General features: G+C 35.9%; 2 protein-coding genes across 3 annotated transcripts in view; one reads left to right on the forward strand and one right to left on the reverse strand.

The window, feature by feature from the left end:
- The window catches only part of LOC150104691 (tRNA-specific adenosine-34 deaminase catalytic subunit ADAT2), a 98,218-nt gene extending 79,907 nt beyond the window's left edge, over positions 1 to 18,311 (forward strand). For both annotated transcript variants that reach the window (XR_016548545.1, XR_016548544.1), the window contains exon 4: positions 17,658 to 18,311. The gene's annotated coding sequence lies outside the window, so the exon portion shown is untranslated. The remainder of the gene's footprint in view (positions 1 to 17,657) is intronic.
- Positions 1 to 22,356, reverse strand: part of eIF3k (eukaryotic translation initiation factor 3 subunit k) — a 96,619-nt gene that overhangs the window by 35,690 nt on the left and 38,573 nt on the right. Inside the window, exons 3-5 of the mRNA XM_090395277.1 lie at positions 18,873 to 18,993; positions 12,134 to 12,208; positions 6,528 to 6,594 (exon numbers count right to left, since the gene is read on the reverse strand). Of these exons, the coding sequence (XP_090251403.1) occupies positions 6,528 to 6,594; positions 12,134 to 12,208; positions 18,873 to 18,993 (263 nt within the window). The remainder of the gene's footprint in view (positions 1 to 6,527; positions 6,595 to 12,133; positions 12,209 to 18,872; positions 18,994 to 22,356) is intronic.

The raw sequence follows: 22,356 nt of genomic DNA on the forward strand, positions 1-22,356 counted from the left end.
CCATTCAATGACCTGGCAATTTTTGAAAATCCACGCCTTTCATTGACTGTGGGCTTAATGATCAATTTATGAGCAGCGGTTTTAACATCCGATCTCCTAAAGTTCGAACAAAATAGGAGGGTTATGCGATCCTTTGCTGCTTTAAACCCACCAACAGTTTTTTGCATTTTTGATACGTAAGTTCTGTTTGGCATTTTTTTTTTTCCAGTAACCTCCATCTTCAATTATTTTAGCAAGTTTTTGTGGAAATGCTTTAGCAGCTGTTGCATCAGCAGAAGCATTTCACCTTTAATTTTTATATTATTAATAATATTTTTATTAATATTAATATTTAATTTTTATATTATGAAGAGCATGTCTTTTAATAGACTTAGCCAGCCACCATTGCTTGCATGAAATTCATATTCTTTCCTCAATCGAGATGAAGCATCTGGTGCAGTTTTTTAATCTGTTCATAAAATCTCAATGCTGATTGCTTGATGGAATTTCCATCAACTGGCATTCTTTTCTGTACATTATCTTTTATCCACATCACTAAAGCTTTTTCGGCCTTTTCTAGAACAATATCTCTTGTGTATGATGATAATTTTGTACCAGAACATGCTGCTTTTCTAATAGCCTCTTCATTTTTCTTTATACATCTGACAGTTGATTCACGGACTCCAAAATACTTACCCACAGCCGTTGCACATTCCCCAGTTTGAAGACTATCTAAAATTTGAATTTTTATATCGTCTTCAAAATCCAAGGAAACGGCTTTCTTTTTTTTTGGTTATCAGCAACATCATGTGAGGGCTGGATCTTCGGTTAATGAAATGAAAGTTTGAAAATTACATATAGCTTACCATTTATTATTTCTTGGCAAAATAATTAATTTCATAACGCGATTTTTATTTTGATTTCACTTAAAAAATGCAAATGCAAAAAATGCGGTAACTGTGTTGTCTACTCAAACACCAAATTCAAACTGCTAAGAACTGCTTTTTTATGCACAGTCAGTTATGTAATTCGGGGAATTCCCAATAAATGAAATTCATAAGAATATTTAGAATTTTCTTAATTGAAATGAGAATGCAATTCTACAAAATTCTCAGAATTTTCTAAACTTTAGAATTTTCTTAATTGAAACGAGAATGCAATTCTACAAAATTCTCAGAATTTTCTTGAATTACGGATTTTTTCCTAACTTAGACTTTAGGTTGGTCACGTAAAAGTGAATAAAAATCGCGTAAAAAATTATTTTATGCGAATTGGGATATCAAAAAAAGAGGTTTAGGTGTATATATAAAACAAAATCTTGATTTTGTTAGATTTTCAAATATCTGGTACATTCCTATGGATCTGATAATACAGAAGGTAATATAGTTGTCTCATAATTATTTGTTTCTTATGAGCATTACATGAAATTATTGAATTTGAGTGCATTCAAACTGTGCTACGCTATGAAGTAGAGCTTGTATCTTTAAAAAAACCCTGCAGAATTGTTTTTTTTTTTTTCTTTTTCTTTTGGAAAGTTAATTTACTTCAAAAAATTGCTAAATGAAATAAGCAGTGATGACAGTTCAGTGATAAAAAAACACTGACCAAGCATGCAGTCAGGAATACATATCCATACTTGAAGTAGAAAAAGGCAGCAGGAGTAGATGATATTCGACCAGAAATGCTGAAGTATGGTGGTATAAGTCTTACAGTGGCTGTACTGCATAGTTCAGAATGCCTGGACAGAGGGACGGATTCCAGATTATTGGAGTAGAGCTCTCATAGTACCCATATATAAAAAGGGAAATAAAACTGAATGTGAGAATTACAGAGGTATATCCCTATTGAGTGTTCCTGGTAAGATCTATGCAAGTATACTTGAGAAACGGTTGAGAAGAATTGTGGAAGAAAAGCTTGGTGAAGAACAAGCTGGATTCAGTCAAATAGAGGCTGTCAGGATCAGATCTTCACTTTACAACAAATAGTGGAGAAATCTTGGGAATATAAGAAAGATCTGTATTTAAGTTTTGTCGATTTGGAAAAGGCATATAACAAGGTGCCAAGAGAGAAGCTATTCAATATGCTACAGTTATATGGTGTCAATGGGGCATTATATCAAGCAATACTTAGTCTCTATTTGAGTTGTAAGTCAGCAGTTAGAACTGAAGGAAGTACATTATCCCCTCTGTTATTCATTATCTATATGGATCACCTTATGAAGGAAGGTTGGTATTAAACAGGATATCAAAATTGGAGATGTTAATGTAAGCTCTTTGCTTTATGCAGACGATGTTATGCTTCTAAATAAATCCGCTACAAATCTGCAAGATTCTCTGACTAAATTGAATAACTGTTGTAACAGTTATGGTATGAAAGTCAGCAATAAAAAGACAAAGACAATGAAAATAGGCAGAATCATTGAAAATGTCAACTGTGTTGTGAATGGAGAACCTGTGGAACAAGTAAAACATTTCAGCTACTTAGACACGATTTTTAGTGAAGATGGTAAATTAAATATGGAAATAGACAACAGAATCAACAAAGCTGGTATGGTAGGAAGTCAATTGAATAAATTCATATGGAATAAGAGAGAAATTAGTCGGAACACTAAATTAGCTGTATACAAGACAGTGTTCAAACTAGTTTTAACTTATGGATCTGAGAGCTGGGTCAGAAGTAAAACACTTGACCAAAGACTACAGACTGCAGATATGAGAGTCCTGAGAAAGATTAGGGAGGTGAACAGATGGCATCAATGGCAACATCATATTAAAAATGAGAATATTAGGAAAGAACTTGACATTGTCAGCATCCAGGAATGCGTTAGCAGAGCTAATCTCAGGTGGTATGGTCACCTAAACAGAATGGGCGAGGAAAGATTAGCAAAACAAGTGTTCTCTGCCAAGTTGGCAGGAAAACGACCCAGAGGAAGACCAAGATATAGGTGGATTGATACGGTACAAAGTGCCTTAGACGATAGAAATATAAGATCTGGTAATGTTGGAGTCTTGACAAGTAACAGACTGATTTGGAGGAAAATTGTAGATATAGATAAGAAGTTAGTAATGATGTTAACTTTTCATGTAGTACTATCATATCCTGTACAGGAATACCTTGTATAGCGCGATTTTATTATTACACTAACATTGTCAACACTGACCGGTGACTCCAGGCATGGCAAGTGACAGTCGAGAGCCACGTTTATGCAGTAGTTATTCGATTGGTATATTAATATTAGTATTTAATATTTTTTTTATTATTTAAGTATGAGTGAAAAGGGACAAAACAAAGAAGACACTGTTGGAGTAACAAAAAAATGCAAGTTTTTTTGTTATTGGAGAAGGGTTATTGACATTAGAGAAGAAACTTTGGAATTATAAAATGTCACGAGAATGGCGCTTCGTTTGCTAAAATAGCACGTGAGAATTCAACGAATGAGTCATCTGTACAAACAATTATTCAGAGCAAAGAAAATATTAAACAACATGGAATGAACACCGCTTCTTATATATGAAAAGTGATCACGAGAAATCGATCTTCTACAATGGAAAATATGGAACGCCTTCTAATGATCCGGATTGAAGATTGTAATCAGAAAAAGATTCATTTGAGTCAAATGATAATCCAAGCAAAAGCAACAAGTCTATATGACAAAATAAAAGCGAAAACGAAGGAGGTACAACCAGTGAAACTTTTATAGCAAGTCGCGGGTGGATCTACAATTTCAAAAAGCGTATGGGACTCCATAACGTAAGAATCTGAGGTGAAAGTGCAAGTTCTGATACTAAAACTGCAGAATTATTTCAAAATGAATTGTAGGAGCTTATTGAGAACGAAGGCTACACAGATGATCAAATTTTTAATGCTGACGAGACTGGCTTGTTCTGGAAAAGAATGCCATCGCGTACATTTCTAGCAGAGAAGGAAAAAAACACAATCTGCGTATTAAGTGTCAAAAGACCGAGTGACACTTTTACTAGGAGGTAATGCATCAGGTGATTTAAAATTGAAGCCACTGTTAGTGTACAGAGAAGAAAACCTAAGAGCTCTTAAGGGCTATTTACAAAGAACAATTTACCTGTTCATTGGCGTTGGAATAAAAAAGCGTGGATGACTCATTCAATTTTCGAAGAATGGTTTAAAACTTGTTTTTGCCCTGAAGTTAAAAGCTATTGTAAAAAGAATGATATTCCTTTCAAAATTTTGCTTTTATTAGACAATGCGCCAGGCCATCCAACTCTACTGACTGACTTAGATGAAAATGTCAAGATTCATTTTTTCCCTCCAAACACAACATCAATTCTGCAGCCGATGGATCAAGGCGTTATCTCCACTTTCAAGGCTTACTATTTAAGATGCAGCAGAAGAATATTCTTGGACTTTGAGTGAATTTTGGAAGAAATTTAACATAAAATATGCCATTCAAAATATTTATGAATCTTTGTAAGAGGTGACTCAAAGCAACATGAGAGCTGTATGACATAATATCTTGCCACATTGTTCAAAGGACTTTGTTGCCTTTGCAACACAGAAAGAGGAAATCTCAACAGAAACTGTGCAGCTGGGCAAAGATCTTGGTTTTACAAGTTTAGATTGTAACAATGTGAATGAATGTATTGATTCTCATTCAAATGATCTGGATGATGAAACCCTTTTGGAGTTGGAACAACAACGAGCCTATGAAGAAGACGACGACAAAGATAATCCCACTAATGTCTTGGTTGAAGAATTTTCCTTTGCTGACCTTTCAACTTTTGTGAGAAAAATCGACAAAGCTTCCGACTTTCTCATAAATGCCGACCCGAATTTGGAAAGAAGCATCAAAGTGAGACTCTCAGTAATGCCATCAAATGCTACGGAGATCTAGTACTTGAAGAGACAAAGAAGACAATGATGGTTCAACCAACACTAAAAGACTACTTTAGTAAAAAGGAAATTACTGTATGCTAAAATTGAAGCAATATTTGTTTTGTTTTCTACAACTTTTATATCAGTTTAAAAGGATTTTATTTGTTATTTAGTTAATAAAAATAACAATTTTTTTTATTTGTAAACATTTTTATTATTCTAAATTTTTGTAAAAATCAAATTAAATTAAAAACCTTTATAAATAGACCTCGAACAACGTAGTTTTGCATGCCGCGGACGCTTCTTGGAACCAATTAACCATGCTATACAAGGTATTCCTGTACACCCCTTGAGGGTACATGGCAGGGATTTGATGATGATGATGATGATGCATGAAGAATAGCAACAACATAGCTGTTTATGTTATCGGTAAGGCTTCCGGTCAACAGTAGACTATAAGTAGTTAAGTTTTTGGGGAGTGAAAAGCTATACATGGATTTTCAAACAATGTGGGGGAGGGGTCAGTGCCCCAACCCCCACATTGTTCAAGCTAATAAGTGCTGAATAGCAATAGTGGAGTACTTCAGGGTTTGGTACTAGGACCATTACTGTTTAATTTGTATATTAATGACATAGGGAAAAAATTTAAGAAGGATATTCAGTTGTTTGCCGAGGATACAAGACTAGGGAGAGTATTAGCTGATAAAGGTGGTGTAGATATCCTGCCGGACGATTTAAATAAATTGACATTGTGGACAAAAGATAATGATTATCAATTTAATGTTGCAAAAATAAGGTTATGCACTTTCGGTTGAAAAGGTTGCATATGGTGAATTGGATTGCAGGAAATTGATGAGACTATGGATTTGGGGATAATGGTGGAAATAGCATTGAAGGTCAGAGGACATACTGCAAAACTGGTAAAATAGTTCAAAGAATTACTTGGATGTTGAGAAACACTAACAAGTAAAGACAAGGAAGTTATTATCACTCTTTATGAGACTGATTTGGCCACTTGGGTTTCTTAGGAACAAATAGGTGGTCAAGAAGATTCAAAGACAAGTGACCAAGATGGTGACAGGTCTGTGGAATACTCCTTATGAGGATAGTTGAAGGTTTGTGGGTTATAAAGTTTAGTTGATAAGTGGAAAAGAGGGGATAATACAAACTTTTAAGATATTAAAGGAGTTTTATAAAATTGATACAAGTAAAATTTTTCAATATATGATAAATAGAGAACAAGGGACCATCCATGGAAGTTTTGTAAGAGTGTTGTTAATAGGTATGCAGACCAGATTTTTTGTGTGAGGAGTGGCGAGCGACTGGAATGAATTGCCAGAATTGGATGCGAATTCCCTGACAATGAAAGGATTCAAGGAGAGGTATGATAGGATTTGTGTGTATGATGGTTGATTTGGGTCTCCCATGATGAGTCTCTGGACTCCATGGAGATGCTGTAAAATAATAAGGCAAAAATTATGTGGCTCAACAAAAGTATGCTATGTGAGTGAGTAAAATGATAATAAGTAAGAATAATAATTTACTGAGGCAAAAACATTCTAGCAAAAGCAACAATTCTTGTACGACTAATAAGTGAAATTGCAGTGTTAATTTTTCTTGCCACAGATAATAATCATATAGTTAAATATGGAAAGTTTTTTCAAAGATGTAATGTAACATATTTATATGTCTATACTTACATTTTCGAATGGAATCATCAAAGCCTGTGGTCACATTAACAACATCGCTTATATTTTCAATTTCTGTCTAAAGAAAAAAAATATTTTTCTTCTTATTTTCTGGTTTCTCAATGAGAAACAATAAAAAAGCAAAACTAAGTACATTCAATATTATACTTGACAATCAATCATATTTTTTTTACTCTAATGTAAGCAAATAAATTTAACTTCATGTGGAAATCACTGGATCTTAATTCACTTAATCATACTGACTTACTCACAGAAGGCATCTTTAGGTATGGGAACAGCTGAAAAAATTTAGGCTTGTTTAGCCACCTAGGAAAGAGGATCTATTCATTTCAAATGGTAATCTTATCCAAAAGTTGTAAATATATGGAAAGAGGAACCCTTACTCTTAACTATACCCATCACTAGTATTTGCAGAGTAAGTGAGGTTGTGTGCAAAGATAAAAAAATCAGAACTCCCTGGTGGACACAGGAAGTTAAAGAGGCAGTGAAGGAAAAGAAGAAAGCATATCAAAAGTTCCTGGCAAATAAGTCAGCTTTTACTCTTACAGAATACAGAGACAAATGTAAGAAAGCTAAACAGTGTGTAAAACTAGCTAAACAAAAGTCATGGGAGGACTTTGGCAAGAATATAGAAAATAAATATCAATAAGGTGGCAAAATATTCTGGAGGTTGTTGAAGAAGCTTAGGAATGGAGGAAAGAGTGCTGTAAAAGGAATTAGAGATGATAAAGGTGAAATGAAAACAGGAGAAAAAGATATCCTTGAAGTATGGAGTAATTATTTTGAAAAACTGCTAAATGAAACAAGCAGTGATGACAGCACAGTGATAAAAAACACTGACCAGGCATGCAGTCAGGAATACATATCCATACTTGAAGTAGAAAAAGCCATCAAAGGCTTGAAATGTGGAAAGGCAGCAGGAGTAGATGATATTCGACCAGAAATGCTGAAGTATGGTGGTATAAGAGTCTTACAGTGGCTGCACTGCATAGTTCAGAAAGCCTGGACAGAGGGACGAATTCCCGATGATTGGAGTAGAGCTCTCATAGTACCCATATATAAAAAGGGAAATAAAACTGAATGTGAGAATTACAAATTACAGAGGTATTTCCCTACTAAGTGTTCCTGGCAAGATCTATGCAAGTATACTTGAGAAACGGTTGAGAAGAATTGTGGAAGAAAAGCTTGGTGAAGAACAAGCTGGATTCAGGCCAAATAGAGGCTGTCAGGATCAGATCTTCACTTTACGACAAATAGTCGAGAAAGCATGGGAATATAACAAAGATCTGTATTTAAGTTTTGTTGATTTGGAAAAGGCATATGACAAGGTGCCAAGAGAGAAGCTATTCAATACGCTGCAGTTATATGGTGTCAATGGGGCATTATATCAAGCAATACTTAGTCTTTATTTGAGTTGTGAGTCAGCAGTTAGAATTGAAGTACAGGAAGATGGTTTAATGTTAAATCTGGTGTGAGACAAGGATGTACATTATCCCCTCTGTTATTCATTATCTATATGGATCACATTATGAAGGAATGTGGTATTAAACCTGATATCAAAATTGGAGATGTTAATGTCAGCTCTTTGCTTTATGCGGATGATGTTATACTTCTAAATAAATCCGCTACAAGTCTGCAAGATTCTCTCACTAAATTGAATAGCTGTTGTAATAGATATGGTATGAAGGTCAGCAATAAAAAGACAAAGACAATGAAAATAGGCAGAATCATTGAAAATGTCAACTGTGTTGTGAATGGAGAACCTGTGGAACAAGTAAAACATTTCAGCTACTTAGGCACAATTTTTACTGAAGATGGTAAACTAAATATAGAAATAGACAACAGAATCAGCAAAGCTGGTATCGTGGGAAGTCAATTGAATAAATTCATATGGAATAAGAAAGAAATTAGTCGGAACACTAAATTAGCTGTATACAAGACTGTGTTCAAACCAATTTTAACTTATGGATCTGAGAGCTGGGTCAGAAGTAAAACACTTGACCAAAGACTAGAGACCGCAGATATGAGAGTCCTGAGAAAGATTAGAGGCGTGAACAGATGGCATCAATGGCAATATCATATTAAAAATGAGGATATTAGGAAAGAACTTGACATTGTCAGCATCCAGGAATGCGTTAGCAGAGCTAATCTCAGATGGTATGGTCACTTAAATAGAATGGGAGAGGAAAGATTAGCAAAACAAGTGTTCTCTGCCAGGTTGCCTGGAAAACGACCCAGAGGAAGACCAAGATATAGGTGGATTGATATGGTACAAAGTGCCTTAGAACGATAGAAATATAAGATCTGATAATGTTGGAGTCTTGACAAGTAACAGACTGATTTGGAGGAAAATTGTAGATAGGAAGTTAGTAATGATGTAATTTTTTCATGTAGTACTGTCATATCCTGTACACCCCTTGAGGGTACATGGCAGGAATTTGATGATGATGATGATGAGATTAACTAATCCAGAATTCCTACTCTAGAGGTTAAACATGGAAATTTTACAAGTCACTTAGGTCTCTAATCAGCAGATACATGGTTTTGCACCAGATGAAACCACCCACCACACCAAATGTAAAATACAAAGAGCTTTGGGTGTCTCAAAAATATAATAATAATAAAAGACATCACATTAACTTTTAAAGCTGATCAGATGTTTTTAAGAAATCAATTCCTAAGCATTCAAGTTCCCAGAGAATCAGATAAATACCAACATTAACACATCAAATCAGATCTGTTATTTCTCATATAACCTCAAATGACATCTGACAATTATCCACATCAACTATATTCTGCATGCTGCCAGAGAATACTAAACTTAACCTTTACATTATGATATATATTCAGGCTCAAATTTCCTTGCCACACTTTGCTCCCTTTACCACTTTCCTAATCATAATAACCATATGCAAATTTATATCTTTGTTTACACTGGACAACAAAATTTTACAAAAGGCATGCTCCCAGATTAATTTAGTAATTTCTTACTGATTCCAAGGTGCTGAACATGAATATGACAAAGATATATATATAAAATTGGCTATGTTTGTGAGGATCCGCAATAGTTTCTTATATAATAGAGTAATACGTACTTATCACATATACCGGTACAAGTCTGCTTGTATAGCTGCTCAGGATAATCTCTAGCTAGAATCCAACAGTAGTCAACACATGGAAGTGGACCTTTCCTTGGTATTGTTTCTCCATTATTGCAATTTCCTGATAGAAATGGTTCACTGTCTCATCACTAACCATGCCGCAGTTGTTGGGAGAGAAATTCAAGTGGGAATGGAGCAAGTGTATTTTTAAGAACATATTGAAGCCAAGTTTGTGATACAGAAACTGTTGATGACAAGTCATCAACCAGTTTCTTGTCATTTTCTTCCCTGACATTTCTGAGGAAGTTAGTTGACACCAGACAAAACATATCCCAAGCTTTTTTCTCATCACCCTGTAGTAGGATGTCGAACATCATGTCAATGAAGAACTCTCGGATCGGAGGACCGACAAAAACTCCCTCTTTAATTTTTGCTTCACTGATTGAGGGAATTTGTCAGAAAGAAAGACAGGAGTATGCTTTGGTAGAATTCTTGAGATTGTAAATTAATGACAACAGAAGTACAGAAAGTTTCTCTAGTGAAGAGAAAAAAAGTATAGTAATTATGATTTTTGAAGATATATGCAAATTTTTTTCAGATATACCTTTAAGTATGTACTTCTCTACGGTAGTTACTTCTGTTGGAAATTGATTTTCGATTTAGCCTAGTCAATTTTCTGCCTGCCTGTATACTATAATACTGTATTATAGTATACTTCTTCAGGAGAATGAAATAAAAAATATGACTGAGTGAAACAAAAATTTTTGCTTGTCATTTAACCAGCAGTTTAAATTGAATAAAATACTCTTTCAACAAACAGCTTCCATGTGGAATTTATACTGGATTTAAATCAAATTTGGTATAATTAGAATATTAACATACAGACGTAACATTATTTGCTAATCTGATTCTCTACTAGCAAAATAATGTGACCATATCACTTTAACTTCTTTCTATAAAATTTCTACATTTTAATAGTGAGTTTAGACACTTTCTAAACTCACTGTTAAAGGACAGATGTCAACTACTGTCCCTTTTAGGAGTATATAACATACATACTATATAATATACATGATATAACTGATTTACTCAGCTGAGAGAGACACTTTTGAAATAGACTAAATGACTATAACCCGAGAGAGAAAAAAAAATAGTGTTTTTTATCTCTCGGCTTATAGTCATTTAATCTATTTCGAAAAAATAAAATGAATATATATAATTGAATTTATAAATAAGTGAATTTTCTCAAATGCTGTCCTTTGTAGTGAGTTATGTATACACTGTTGTGCTAAAATATATGAATTCTTCAAACAATCTTCTCATGTGTTTCTATATCTGCCTAATCTCAACAAAACTATGTATGGTCTTACAACTTTGTGAATACAAGTAGTCATTAATGTGAGAAACATTTTTTTTAAAAATATAAACTAGTTAATGTTGTAATTATTTTTATTGAGATAACTGAAAGACAGTCAACTCTCATTAGAGCAAACATTATTACAGCAAACTCCTGAAAAATCCTAGCCGATACCCTGTACACTATGCTATAAGAAATTCATCACTACAGCAAACCAACTACCCAGTAGTCCCTATGAGTTTGCTCTAGTGCAAGTTGACTGTATTAGTTGATTCAAGTTATGAGTAACTAATATTAAAAAGATTAATCTTTAATATGTTAAATTGGAGAGTCTAATTTCACATTAAGCAGAGCAATATTAAACTGTCCAAAATTTGAGAGAATTTTAAACCCTCTAGCTCCATAGCCAAGGCTGCCTGAACAAACATTCTGCTACAGGGCACACCTACCTAAAACTAGGCTTGTATTAACTCTTTTTCTTCCTCGCATTATCCTGCTTAGTGCAGCGTCCGCTATTTACATGATGCGACTTTCAGCAACCCCAACTGGTCCATCACCAAGCCTGATGTTTTTTTTTTTTTTTTGGGGGGGGGGGGGGGAAGGGATGTATTCATGCCTGTAGATGTGTGTGTACGTGGCCAGTTTGCCTGTTCTGAGGGACGAAAAACCTGAATTCTAGGGGGGGAGAGAGAACCCATACCTCCATATGAGACCAGCTAACTCACCTTTAGTTGAAAGAAACCTCCTCAAATCAATGACGGGAATCAAACCCAGGTCTTTCTGACCAAAGGACTTCGTCTATACTGAGTTACGGAGGATCACTAGGTTTCTCTTAACTGTTTTTTTTACATCTTACCTATGATTTAGTGTACTATGTCAAAGCATATCTGATGCCTGTAAGATGATGTTACAAAGCAAAATATTATAGTATTAATTAAAACTATCTGAATTAAGATACTCTAGATACCTATAATTTCTTTACATCATTTAGCTAAATGATGAATGCAAAAAAATTTATTTGACAATTTTTTTTATCTTAATATTATTTTTTGTGTGCATTTTAGACTATATGCTATATTTTAAAAATATGCAATTAATAAATATAAAATTTTCACTTGCAAACCTAATTTAATACTTACCCAAAATTTTTTAAACTGACACATTTCCAACAAATCATGAAGATACATTATTGTTTTAATTGTGTTATTTTCAAACTGAAAATTCTGTTAAGGATACTATCACTTGCTTTTAAGAATAGATTTGTATAAGTTTACTTAAAATTGTTTACATGAAAGTAATTCTAGCTCAGAAATTATGTAAATTTATACAGTTATTAAAATACAAGTATTGTTTTCACAATCAAATGAGACATATGCACCTAAAAACATTTAGATACATATGAGAAGAGTAGTATTTTGGTTTAACCAATAGAAATACAATTTGGTCGGCTAAATCCCAAATTGCCAGCCTCGTTCGTTCAGTATCCAGGTAGATACCAAACAGAGTGCACCACGAGAAGGTGAGGATTGGACATTAGGTCAGAAGCCCTGGTCGGTTCTCCGCATTCCTTTAAAGGCTATGTGGAGGTCTCTTCTCAGTTATACCGCTTTGACCCTTAAGCACCTCCTTGGAGATTCAGTGGCAAGCCTTGAAGAAAATCCTGATTAATTCAGCTAGAGAGACGTGGTGAAGTTGTCTGCATGGATAGAAAACTTAGAACTCCATGGGGGACACAGGAAGTTAAAGAGGCAGTGAAGGAAAAGAAGAAAGCATATCAAAAGTTCCTGGCAAATAAGTCAGCTTGTGCTCTTAGAGAACAGAGACAAATGTAAGAAAGCTAAACACTGTGTAAAACTAGCTAAACAAAAGTCATGGGAGGACTTTGGCAAGAACATAGAAAATAAATATCAAGAAGGTGGCAAAATATTCCAGGGTTTGGAATGGAGGAAGGAGTGCTGTATAAGGAGTTAGAGACGATAAAGGTGAAATGAAAACGGGAGAAAAAGATATCTTTGAAGCATGGAGTAATTACTTTGAAAAACTGCTAAATGAAACAAGCAGTGATGACAGCACAGTGATAAAAAACACTGACCAGGCATGCAGTCAGTAATGCATATCCATACTTGAAGTAGAAAAAGCCATCAGAAGCTTGAAATGTGGAAAGGCAGCAGGAGTAGATGATATTCGATGAAGTAGATGAGGTATGGTGGTATAAAAGTCTTACGGTGGCTGTGCTGCATAGTTCAGAAAGCTTGGAAAGAGGGACAAATTCCCGATGATTCTAGTAGAGCTCTCATAGTACCCATATATAAAAAGGGAAATAAAACTGAATGTGAGAATTACAAATTACAGAGGTATTTCCCTACTAAGTGTTCCTGGCAAAATCTATGCAAGTATACTTGAGAAACGGTTGAGAAGAATTGTGGAAGAAAAGCAGGGTTAAAAACAAGCTGGATTCAGACCAAATAGAGGCTGTCAGGATCAGATCTTCACTTTACGACAAATAGTTGAGAAAGCATGGGAATATAACAAAGATCTGTATTTAAGTTCTGTTGATTTGGAAAAGGCATATGACAAGGTGCCAAGAGAGAAGCTATTCAATACGCTACAGTTATATGGCATCAATGGGGCATTATATCAAGCAATACTTAGTCTTTATTTGAGTTGTAAGGTCAGCAGTTAGAATTGAAGGAAGTACAGGAAGATGGTTTAATGTTAAATCTGGTGTGAGACAAGGATGTAGATTATCCCCTCTGTTATTCATTATCTATATGGATCACATTATGAAGGAAAGTGGTATTAAACATGATATCAAAATTGGAGATGTTAATGTCAGCTCTTAGCTTTATGCGGATGATGTTATACTTCTAAATAAATCCGCTACAAGTCGGCAGGAATCTCTAACTAAATTGAATAACTGTTGTAATAGATATGGTATGAAGGTCAGCAATAAAAAAGACAAAGACAATGAAAATAGGCAGAATCATTGAAAATGTCAACTGTGTTGTGAATGGAGAACCTGTGGAACAAGTAAAACGTTTCAGCTACTTAGGCATGATTTTTAGTGAAGATGCTAAATTAAATATAGAAATAGACAACAGAATCAGCAAAGCTGGTATGGTGGGAAGTCAATTGAATAAATTCATATGGAATAAGAGAGAAATTAGTCGGAACACTAAATCAGCTGTATACAAGACAGTGTTCAAACCAGTTTTATCTTATGGATCTGAGAGCTAGGTCAGAAGTAAAACACATGACCAAAGACTAGAGACCGCAGATATGACTCCTGAGAAAGATTATAGGCGTGAACAGATGGCATCAATGGCAATATCATATTAAAAACAAGGATATTAGGAAAGAACTTGACATTGTCAGCATCCAGGAATGCGTTAGCAGAGCTAATCTCAGGTGCTATGGTCAGTTAAACAGAATGGGCAAAGAAAGATTAGCAAAACAAGTGTTCTCTGCCAGGTTGGCAACAAAACGACCCAGAGGAAGACCAAGATATAGGTGGATTGATACGGTACAAAGTGCCTGAGACGATAGAAATATAAGATCTGATAATGTTGGAGTCTTGACAAGTAACAGACTGATTTGGTGGAAAATTGTAGATAGGAAGTTAGTAATGATGTAATTTTTTTCATGTAGTACTATCATATCCTGTACACCCCCTTGAGGGTACATGGCAGGAAATTGATGATGATAACAACAATAGCCAAAAAAGATTTTGTTAATTTTTAATAGGGTGCATGGTCTCCATTAACAGCCAAAACAGCAGTACATCTTGATTGCATGGACCAGATAAGATTATCAAACACTGCTTGTGGGATATTTCCCCACTCTTATGTGAGAGCAATTTTGAGCTTTTGAAGTGATCATGGTGGCACCAGTCGTACAGAAACGTGACTACCTTAAGCATCCCAAGCATGTTCAATTGGATTACAATCTGGTGAACAGGCAGGCCAGTCCATTCATTCAATGCCTTCTTCCCCAAACCACACCTGTACCAAATTTGCACAGTGTGGATGAGCATTGTCATCCATAAAAATGAATTCTTGGCCAACTGCAGCAGCATATGGACGAACTATGGGTTCCGAAATCTCATTGCGATACCTTTGGGCTGTTAAGGAACTGTTTCTGATAAAATATAGATCAGTATGGCCACCTATACTTATTCCAGCCCATACCATCAAACTTCCACCTTGATGTTGGGGTCTTTCATGAACAAACTGTAGATTATTTCTTGTTCCACTTTCATGCCATATTAAAATACGTCGGTTTTCTGGTTGCAGACTGAACCTGGACTCATCACTAAAAGGTGCATGAGCCCAATCCTCATTTGTCCAATTGTGATGTTCCTGTGCCCAAATTCTTCTGGCTCTTTTGTGATTTGCAGTAGTGGAATGCAAATCATTGGTCGTCTTCAAGCATATAAATCTATGGCACGAAGACGATTTCATATTGTCTATGTCAATAGCAGCCTCCCTGTTGCTGCAGCAAGTTTGCTTCGAAGTTGTGTTGCATTAAATGTTCGATTTCTTCTGGCAAGCAATGACAAATACTGATCATCTGTTGGAGTTGTTGTTGTTGTTGATGGGCGACCTTGACTCTGTCTTCGGCAAACATTCCCCATCTCCAAAATGCGATTCCAAAGTTGTGAAATTACACTTTGAGCTACACGACATGCTTGAGCAACAATTTGCTGCGTTTGTCCAGCTTCTAATCGACTAATGGCTCTCCATGACATGGATTCCAGGATATAGTGTTGCTCTGCCATTTTTAACAAAATAATGGGTGGTAGGTGACACAAGTTTACAATTGAAGTGATAATTATGCACTGTGGAAGTGAGTGCAATAAGCAATCCCCCCCCCCTCTCAACACAACACACAATTAATTTAGCCACTATCTGAAAAGTGGTCTATCTGTGACACCCATGTTACAAGTACTTTCTATGAGCACTGTTCCATAATATGATAAAACCAACAGATGCTGATGTTCTTAATATTTATTTCAATTAAAGTTTACAGACTTCTTCTTCTTCTGCAGCTTCTCCCACTTAAGTGGGGTCACTGTTTATTATGAGTCTCCTCCACACCTTCCTGTCTTGGGCTGTCACCACATCCAAGTTCTTCATCTTCAAGTCCTCTTCTACCAGCTCCCTCCACCTCTTCTTTGGCCGCCCACACTTCTGCCTTCCTTGCACATCCATCTGCATGACCCTTCTTCCCACATATTCGTCCTCCCTCCTCATCACATGACTGACCAAACCATCTCAACCTTGCCTCCTGTATTTTCGCTCCTAAGTTCGTAACTTTCACTGTTCCCCTGACATAGTCATTTCTCAGATGATCCTTTCTGGTCACACCGCACATCCACCTAAGCATTCTCATCTCTGCTACTTCCATCCTGCTAATGTTATTTTTCCTCAGGGCCACAGTTTCTATAGCATATGTCATAGCTGGCCTCACTACTGTCCTATAAATTTTGCCTTTCAGATTGATCAGCACCCTCTTATCACATAACACTCCAGCCATCTCCCTCCAGTTCCTCCAACCTGCTTGTATCCTGCATCCCACTTCCTTCTCACCTCCTCCATCTTCTTCCACTGTCGAACCTAAGTATCTAAAGTCTCTCACCTTCCTGATGACATTTCCTTCCAGGTCTGTCTCCTGGCCACCGCCCACTGCGCAACACATATACTCTGTCTTACTTCTGCTCAGTCTCATACCTCTCTCTTCCAGTACTTTTTTCCATCTTTCCAGTTTAGTTTCCGCTTCTTCTCTTGAATCTACACACAGCAAGATGTCATCTGCATACAGCATTGTCCAAGGTGCATCTTCTCTCACCTCCTCTGTTACCACCTCCATCACAATATTAAACAGAAACGGACTTAATGCTGACCCTTGATGCAAGCCAACTGTTACTTGAAAACTTTCTGTCTGTCCCAAACAGACAGAAAGTTTACAGACTGAAACTACAAATATTGTAAAATTTTGTATAAACAGAAATTTTAAATTAGATTCTTTCTATACTGATTTTACTTAGAAATTTAAATTAGATTGATTTGTTTGTAATTTGTGTATATATCTAACTGTTGAATTACTGTGCAACAACAAAGAAAATTATGTATAAATGAATTGAAATAATAGAAAGTTTAAGACAAAGAAATATCCCAGATGGATTAAAATAAGACCTGTGGCTATCACGTTTATGAAGGTCAAGAATGTACGGTGGTTTCCCGCCTTAATGCAGCGACCTAAAAAAAAAAAGTGGCGGGTGAAGAACCATGTGAATATCCAAGGGAATGAAAGCGTAGCAAAATTCAAGGTCGTTGGAGCAGCTTAAAAGGGGGAGACACCGAGGGCAAAAAGGGGGTCGTCATAAAAGCACAAGTATCACCTTTAAGGCAAAAGAAATAAAACAGTACAGTTTGTATAGTTAAGATAGACTATGGTTGTTAGGGCAGTAATATAGGATTGTTGTAATGATGTTTAAGAGATAAGGAGAAAAAGAGCAGGAGAACATGCACTGGGAAGAGATAGAGATTCTTAGACATGCCAATACAGAGCATCCAGTCTATGTCATAACATGGTTTCAACAATTCACCACCACCCCCCTCCCACTCCACAATTCCACTACACATCCTTCTTCCATCCTTCCAGGCACAATTTGGCACTGTAGATGGTAGTAACATTATGTACCGGACCTGTTCCAGCCAACAGACACCCGAAGATGTTAGGTGGGTCACTTAAGCAGTGAAAGAAGAGAGTTCCGGACTTCCAGCTGCCAAGGGGCCTATTGATTGCCGCCAGTAGAAGTGCCTCGTCGATGTCAAAAAAGGTGCCCATGTGTAAAAAGAAATATCAAACTGAAATAGATGGTAACGATCTCAAGGATCTATTGATGTGGACTAAATGATTTATTAACAAGTAAGGTCTTCTATATATGATTAACTAAAGGCTAGAATTGTAGCAGAGATTGCTCTAGCGAATTTGTTTGTTAGTATTACTTAAGGACTGAAGGAAATTAGCTAAACATTGAGAATTTGCCTGCATAGTAGTTGTGAGATAAGATAGAGTTGTTGTTGCTTATATTTAAACTTGCCTATTGTATAGCATTGTAGGTCATTTCAAATACATGAATTAAATGTAGGCACAATTATTACCATAGTCTGTGTAAGTAGTGAAAGATTGTTGAAATTAGTGGTTTAAGATCCTAGCTAATGTTAATGAGAAGTATAGAGTCAGAATTATTTTGTGTGCTAAGTATTAACCTTCACTGTAACTTGATTAGTATGAATAAATTGTTTTGTCTGTCAATAATTTGCCTGATTCCTGCATACCAATGCACTGCTCATAAAAATTGAACCCACACGACTGTAGAATAGTTTTACGTTGCTTGATAGAGTGTTGAGATTTAGAAGTATTTCCGTGCTAAGCGAAGTGTTTTCTTTGTGGAAAGATATTTAAATCTTATCTGCCATTTCTGATAGCACAGTCGAAATAAAAATAAATTTTCAGAAATCAATATTGAAGTGTTATAACAAAGGAATTCGGCTCTAGCCCAAGGCAATTTCCCAAGTTATAAAATTACGGGAACATGAATAACATAGATACAGCCTTGATAAGAGGTGGGGGGGGGTCAAAAAGTTGAGAAAGAGGATTAACTGTACCTATAGGAGACTAGATCAGGCAATGGATTTTATACTCAAAGTTACGACTGTATAATGAGTAGAGTATTTAAAGTAAAGAAAAATAAGTAAAGTTGAAATATGGAATATAGACTTTGAACAATTAAAATAAAAGCAATAAAATTTTACAATATGGAGCCTATTTGTATGCAATCAAATTCCTAACATTGAATACATCAAAGGATACATGTGCTTGATCAATTAAACATTTACACAGCACAAAATCTGTATGAGGTAAATTGGTAAGGGCCTTTAGAAGTATTTGCACCACCACAGTTTCTCGGAAGCAGGCAGGATTAAACTGATAGCTAAGAAATGAATAATCACATTTATTCTAAAATGATTAATTACACTTGTGCAAAAAACTACATTTAGCACATTCTCATGAATATGTGAGTGGATGAATATACTGTCTCCCCCCCACACACAAGGCATGCTTGTGTGAATACATGCAACCAATTGTGTTGTAAATAAAACAGATTACACAAAACTAAATTTACTAAAAAAAGAAATCAAATTTTAAATGTAACAATACTGCTGCATATAAAACAAAATATGAACTAGAATAGTCTTTTACAGACAGAGAAGTTTGTATTAATTCTATACTAAAACAGCCATGATTAGGCAGTTTATCAGTTAAAAGGATACCTAATATGAGACTTGTTTTATATTTTTGTGAGAAAATCAATAGCTACATGTAAGACATATACTGATTAATCATTATTGTACTCAAGAGAAACCCATACAAATAACAAGAGATCAGATCTTTTCTCCTCCATTCCACGTGTAAGTTGGCCTGTGCATATGCTCCCACTTAAAGCACACGTTCTCTCATGTCTTTAAATATATCAAGCTTCTGTTAAAAAATGTTTAATTTTCACCAAAAAGCTCTGGAATGACTTTTAATGGGATTATATTGATCAAGTGCATATAATAAACAACTATGTTATACCAACTAAGGCTGTTGGCTTCTTCAGGGTACATAACTGATGTAAGGCACTAAAAAGTAAAAAACTGTTACAAACTATAATCAGCCGATTCCAATTATATTAAACAAAGAACAGAGCGCGTACAATACATGCATAGAGCGTGCATGATTGCAGCATTGAATTACAGTTGGCACTGTAATTCAGTTCTGGCAAGTTGAGAGATCTAATAAGGGTCTTCCAGATCGTGGGTAAGATTAGTCCTTGGTTCCTGTTAAGGTTTTGTATGCAACGGGCAACTGTTGTGGCCTCTTTAAAAATTCGGGAGCGGAAGTCGTCCTCTATGTAAGGAATTGTGCTTCTATCCCACTCTATGGTAGTTCGTTCTTGAGAAATGAAAGGCTAACACCGATTTTTCTTCTCTGTTATTATTGACGTCACCTATGTGTTCTTTTTGCCTAATTTCAAGGCTCCTTGAAGTTTGGCCGATGTAATTCAAGCCGCACGAGCAGGGTATGTTATAAACTCCAGCATATTTGGAGAAAGGATGGCTATCTTTTGGAGATCTTAAGAATTGTCTAATTGTCTCTGTAAGTTTAAAGGCCTCTCTTATTTTAAGTGGTCTACCGCAAACCTACCAATACAGGACGTTATTTACATTTCACTTCCTGCTACCACATTTCTCAGAAACTTAGTATTGTACACATGCTGAAGAACCGTGCCTCTCTCCTTACAACAGATCAACAAGACCTCCAGGAAGAACTATCCCTGATATCTACCAACCTTACCATGAATGGATTTCCTCGAAGACTGGTCCACAAGATACTTTTCTCTGAACCCCGACAAAGACAACGAGATGATATACGTTATATTTCTACCATCGTCATTCCATACTTAGGGACAGTTTCCGATAAGATTGCAAGACTCCTTATAAGAGTGGCCTTTAAACCTACAGAGATGATTAGACAATCCTTAAGATCTCCAAAAGATAGCCAGCCTTTCTCCAAATATGCTGGCGTTTATAACATACCCTGCTCGTGAGGCTTGAATTACATCGGCCAAATTTCAAGGAACCTTGAAATTAGGCAAAAAGAACACATAAGTGACGTCAATGATAACAGAAAAGAAAAATCGGGGTTAGCTTTTCATTTCTCAAGGACGAACCATACCATAGAGGAGGACTTCCGCTCCCGAATTTTTAAAGAGGCCACAACAGTTGCCCACTGCATACAAAACCTTAACAGGAACCAAGGACTAATCTTACCAGTGATCTGGAAGACCCTTATTAGATCTCTCAACTCGCCAGAACTGAATTACAGTGCCAACTATAGTAGGTTCCTAAACAAGTGAGATCATGCACGTTCTATACATGTATTGTACGCACTCTGTTCTTTGTTTAATATAATTGGAATCAGTTGATTATAGTTTGTAACAGTTTTTTACTTTTTAGTGCCTTACATCAGTTATGTATCCTGAAGATGGCAACAGCCTTAGTTGGTGAAACTAGTTGGTATAACATAGTTGTTTATTATATGCACTTGATCAATATAATCCCATTAAAAGTCATTCCATATCAAGCTTCTGTAATGTCATATTTAGTTACCTACAAAAATATCGCAATCTTATTTTTTAAAAGATGTTCAGCGATATGGTATACCTCCTATGACATATATGCCTGATCAAAACAACTGGAATATTATTATTCTGTTGTAAGTTAATGTGACATTATTATCTCATTGTTGTGATTATTTTGTTGTTTTTATGCAATTATGATGCAGTGATAATCTGTCAAAAAAGGCATTAAACAATATCAGTGTACTATACATGCTGTAGCATTATATTGTTTATATACTAGACCCTGTAGGATTTAGTATATAAACATTCAGACTATTTTATTTGGCAAGAGAAATTCTACAAATAGAGGGTACAGCAATGAGCATTGTGCTCTCTCGCTCTCTCTCCTGGCCAACTTTTTTTTATATGTAGACATCTCAAGGGAAATTTCTAACTATCCCCCACACAGATCAACCATTTGGCTATGTTACATAGACAATGTATTCTCAATTTAGCCACATGGCCAAATTGACACACACACACACATACACACTTTTTTAACATATTTGAACAGCAAACATTCCAGGATTCTATTCACTTTAGTAAAAGAAAACGACAGTTTGTCCTTCATTGTCTACAAAAAACTTACTCACACATGCAGATACATCCACCAATACTCATGAATGTCCAGCCCTCCTAACAGTACACTGAGTTTGCTTTATATTAGGAATACCCACCTAATGATGTGTTGGCAAGTATTCCTAATATAAACCTCTGTGCAATCCAGGCTCGCAGATGTCTAGGAACAGATTCCACAAGGTGTCAAACATCTTCCATGTGTAACTTGATCCATGTTCTCTGCAACTCCGTCACTTCACGTCATTCCATGGAGGAGAATTAGCATTCTCACATCCCCATTCTAGGATATCCACCACATGTTCAACTGGGTTACAGTCAGGGGAGTTTTTTTTTTTTTTTTTTTTTTGGGGGGGGGGGAGGCGATGTGGCGAATTCGTTGCCATTCCTCCAACCACTCAGTAGTTGTATGAGTCTGATAAAGAGGTGTGTTGTCCTGTTGAAAGATGGCACTATGGTCGGGGTAGACCTCCTGCAGATATGGAGGAAAATGGTTGACTAACAGATCCTGTAGAGTTCACCATTCAGTGTTTGTGGGATGATGACCAATGGACC

This window comes from Typopeltis vanoorti, chromosome 7 (assembly GCF_054136105.1).
Source record: "Typopeltis vanoorti isolate ZY-2024b chromosome 7, IOZ_Tvanoo_1.0, whole genome shotgun sequence".
NCBI lineage: Eukaryota > Metazoa > Arthropoda > Arachnida > Uropygi > Thelyphonidae > Typopeltis > Typopeltis vanoorti.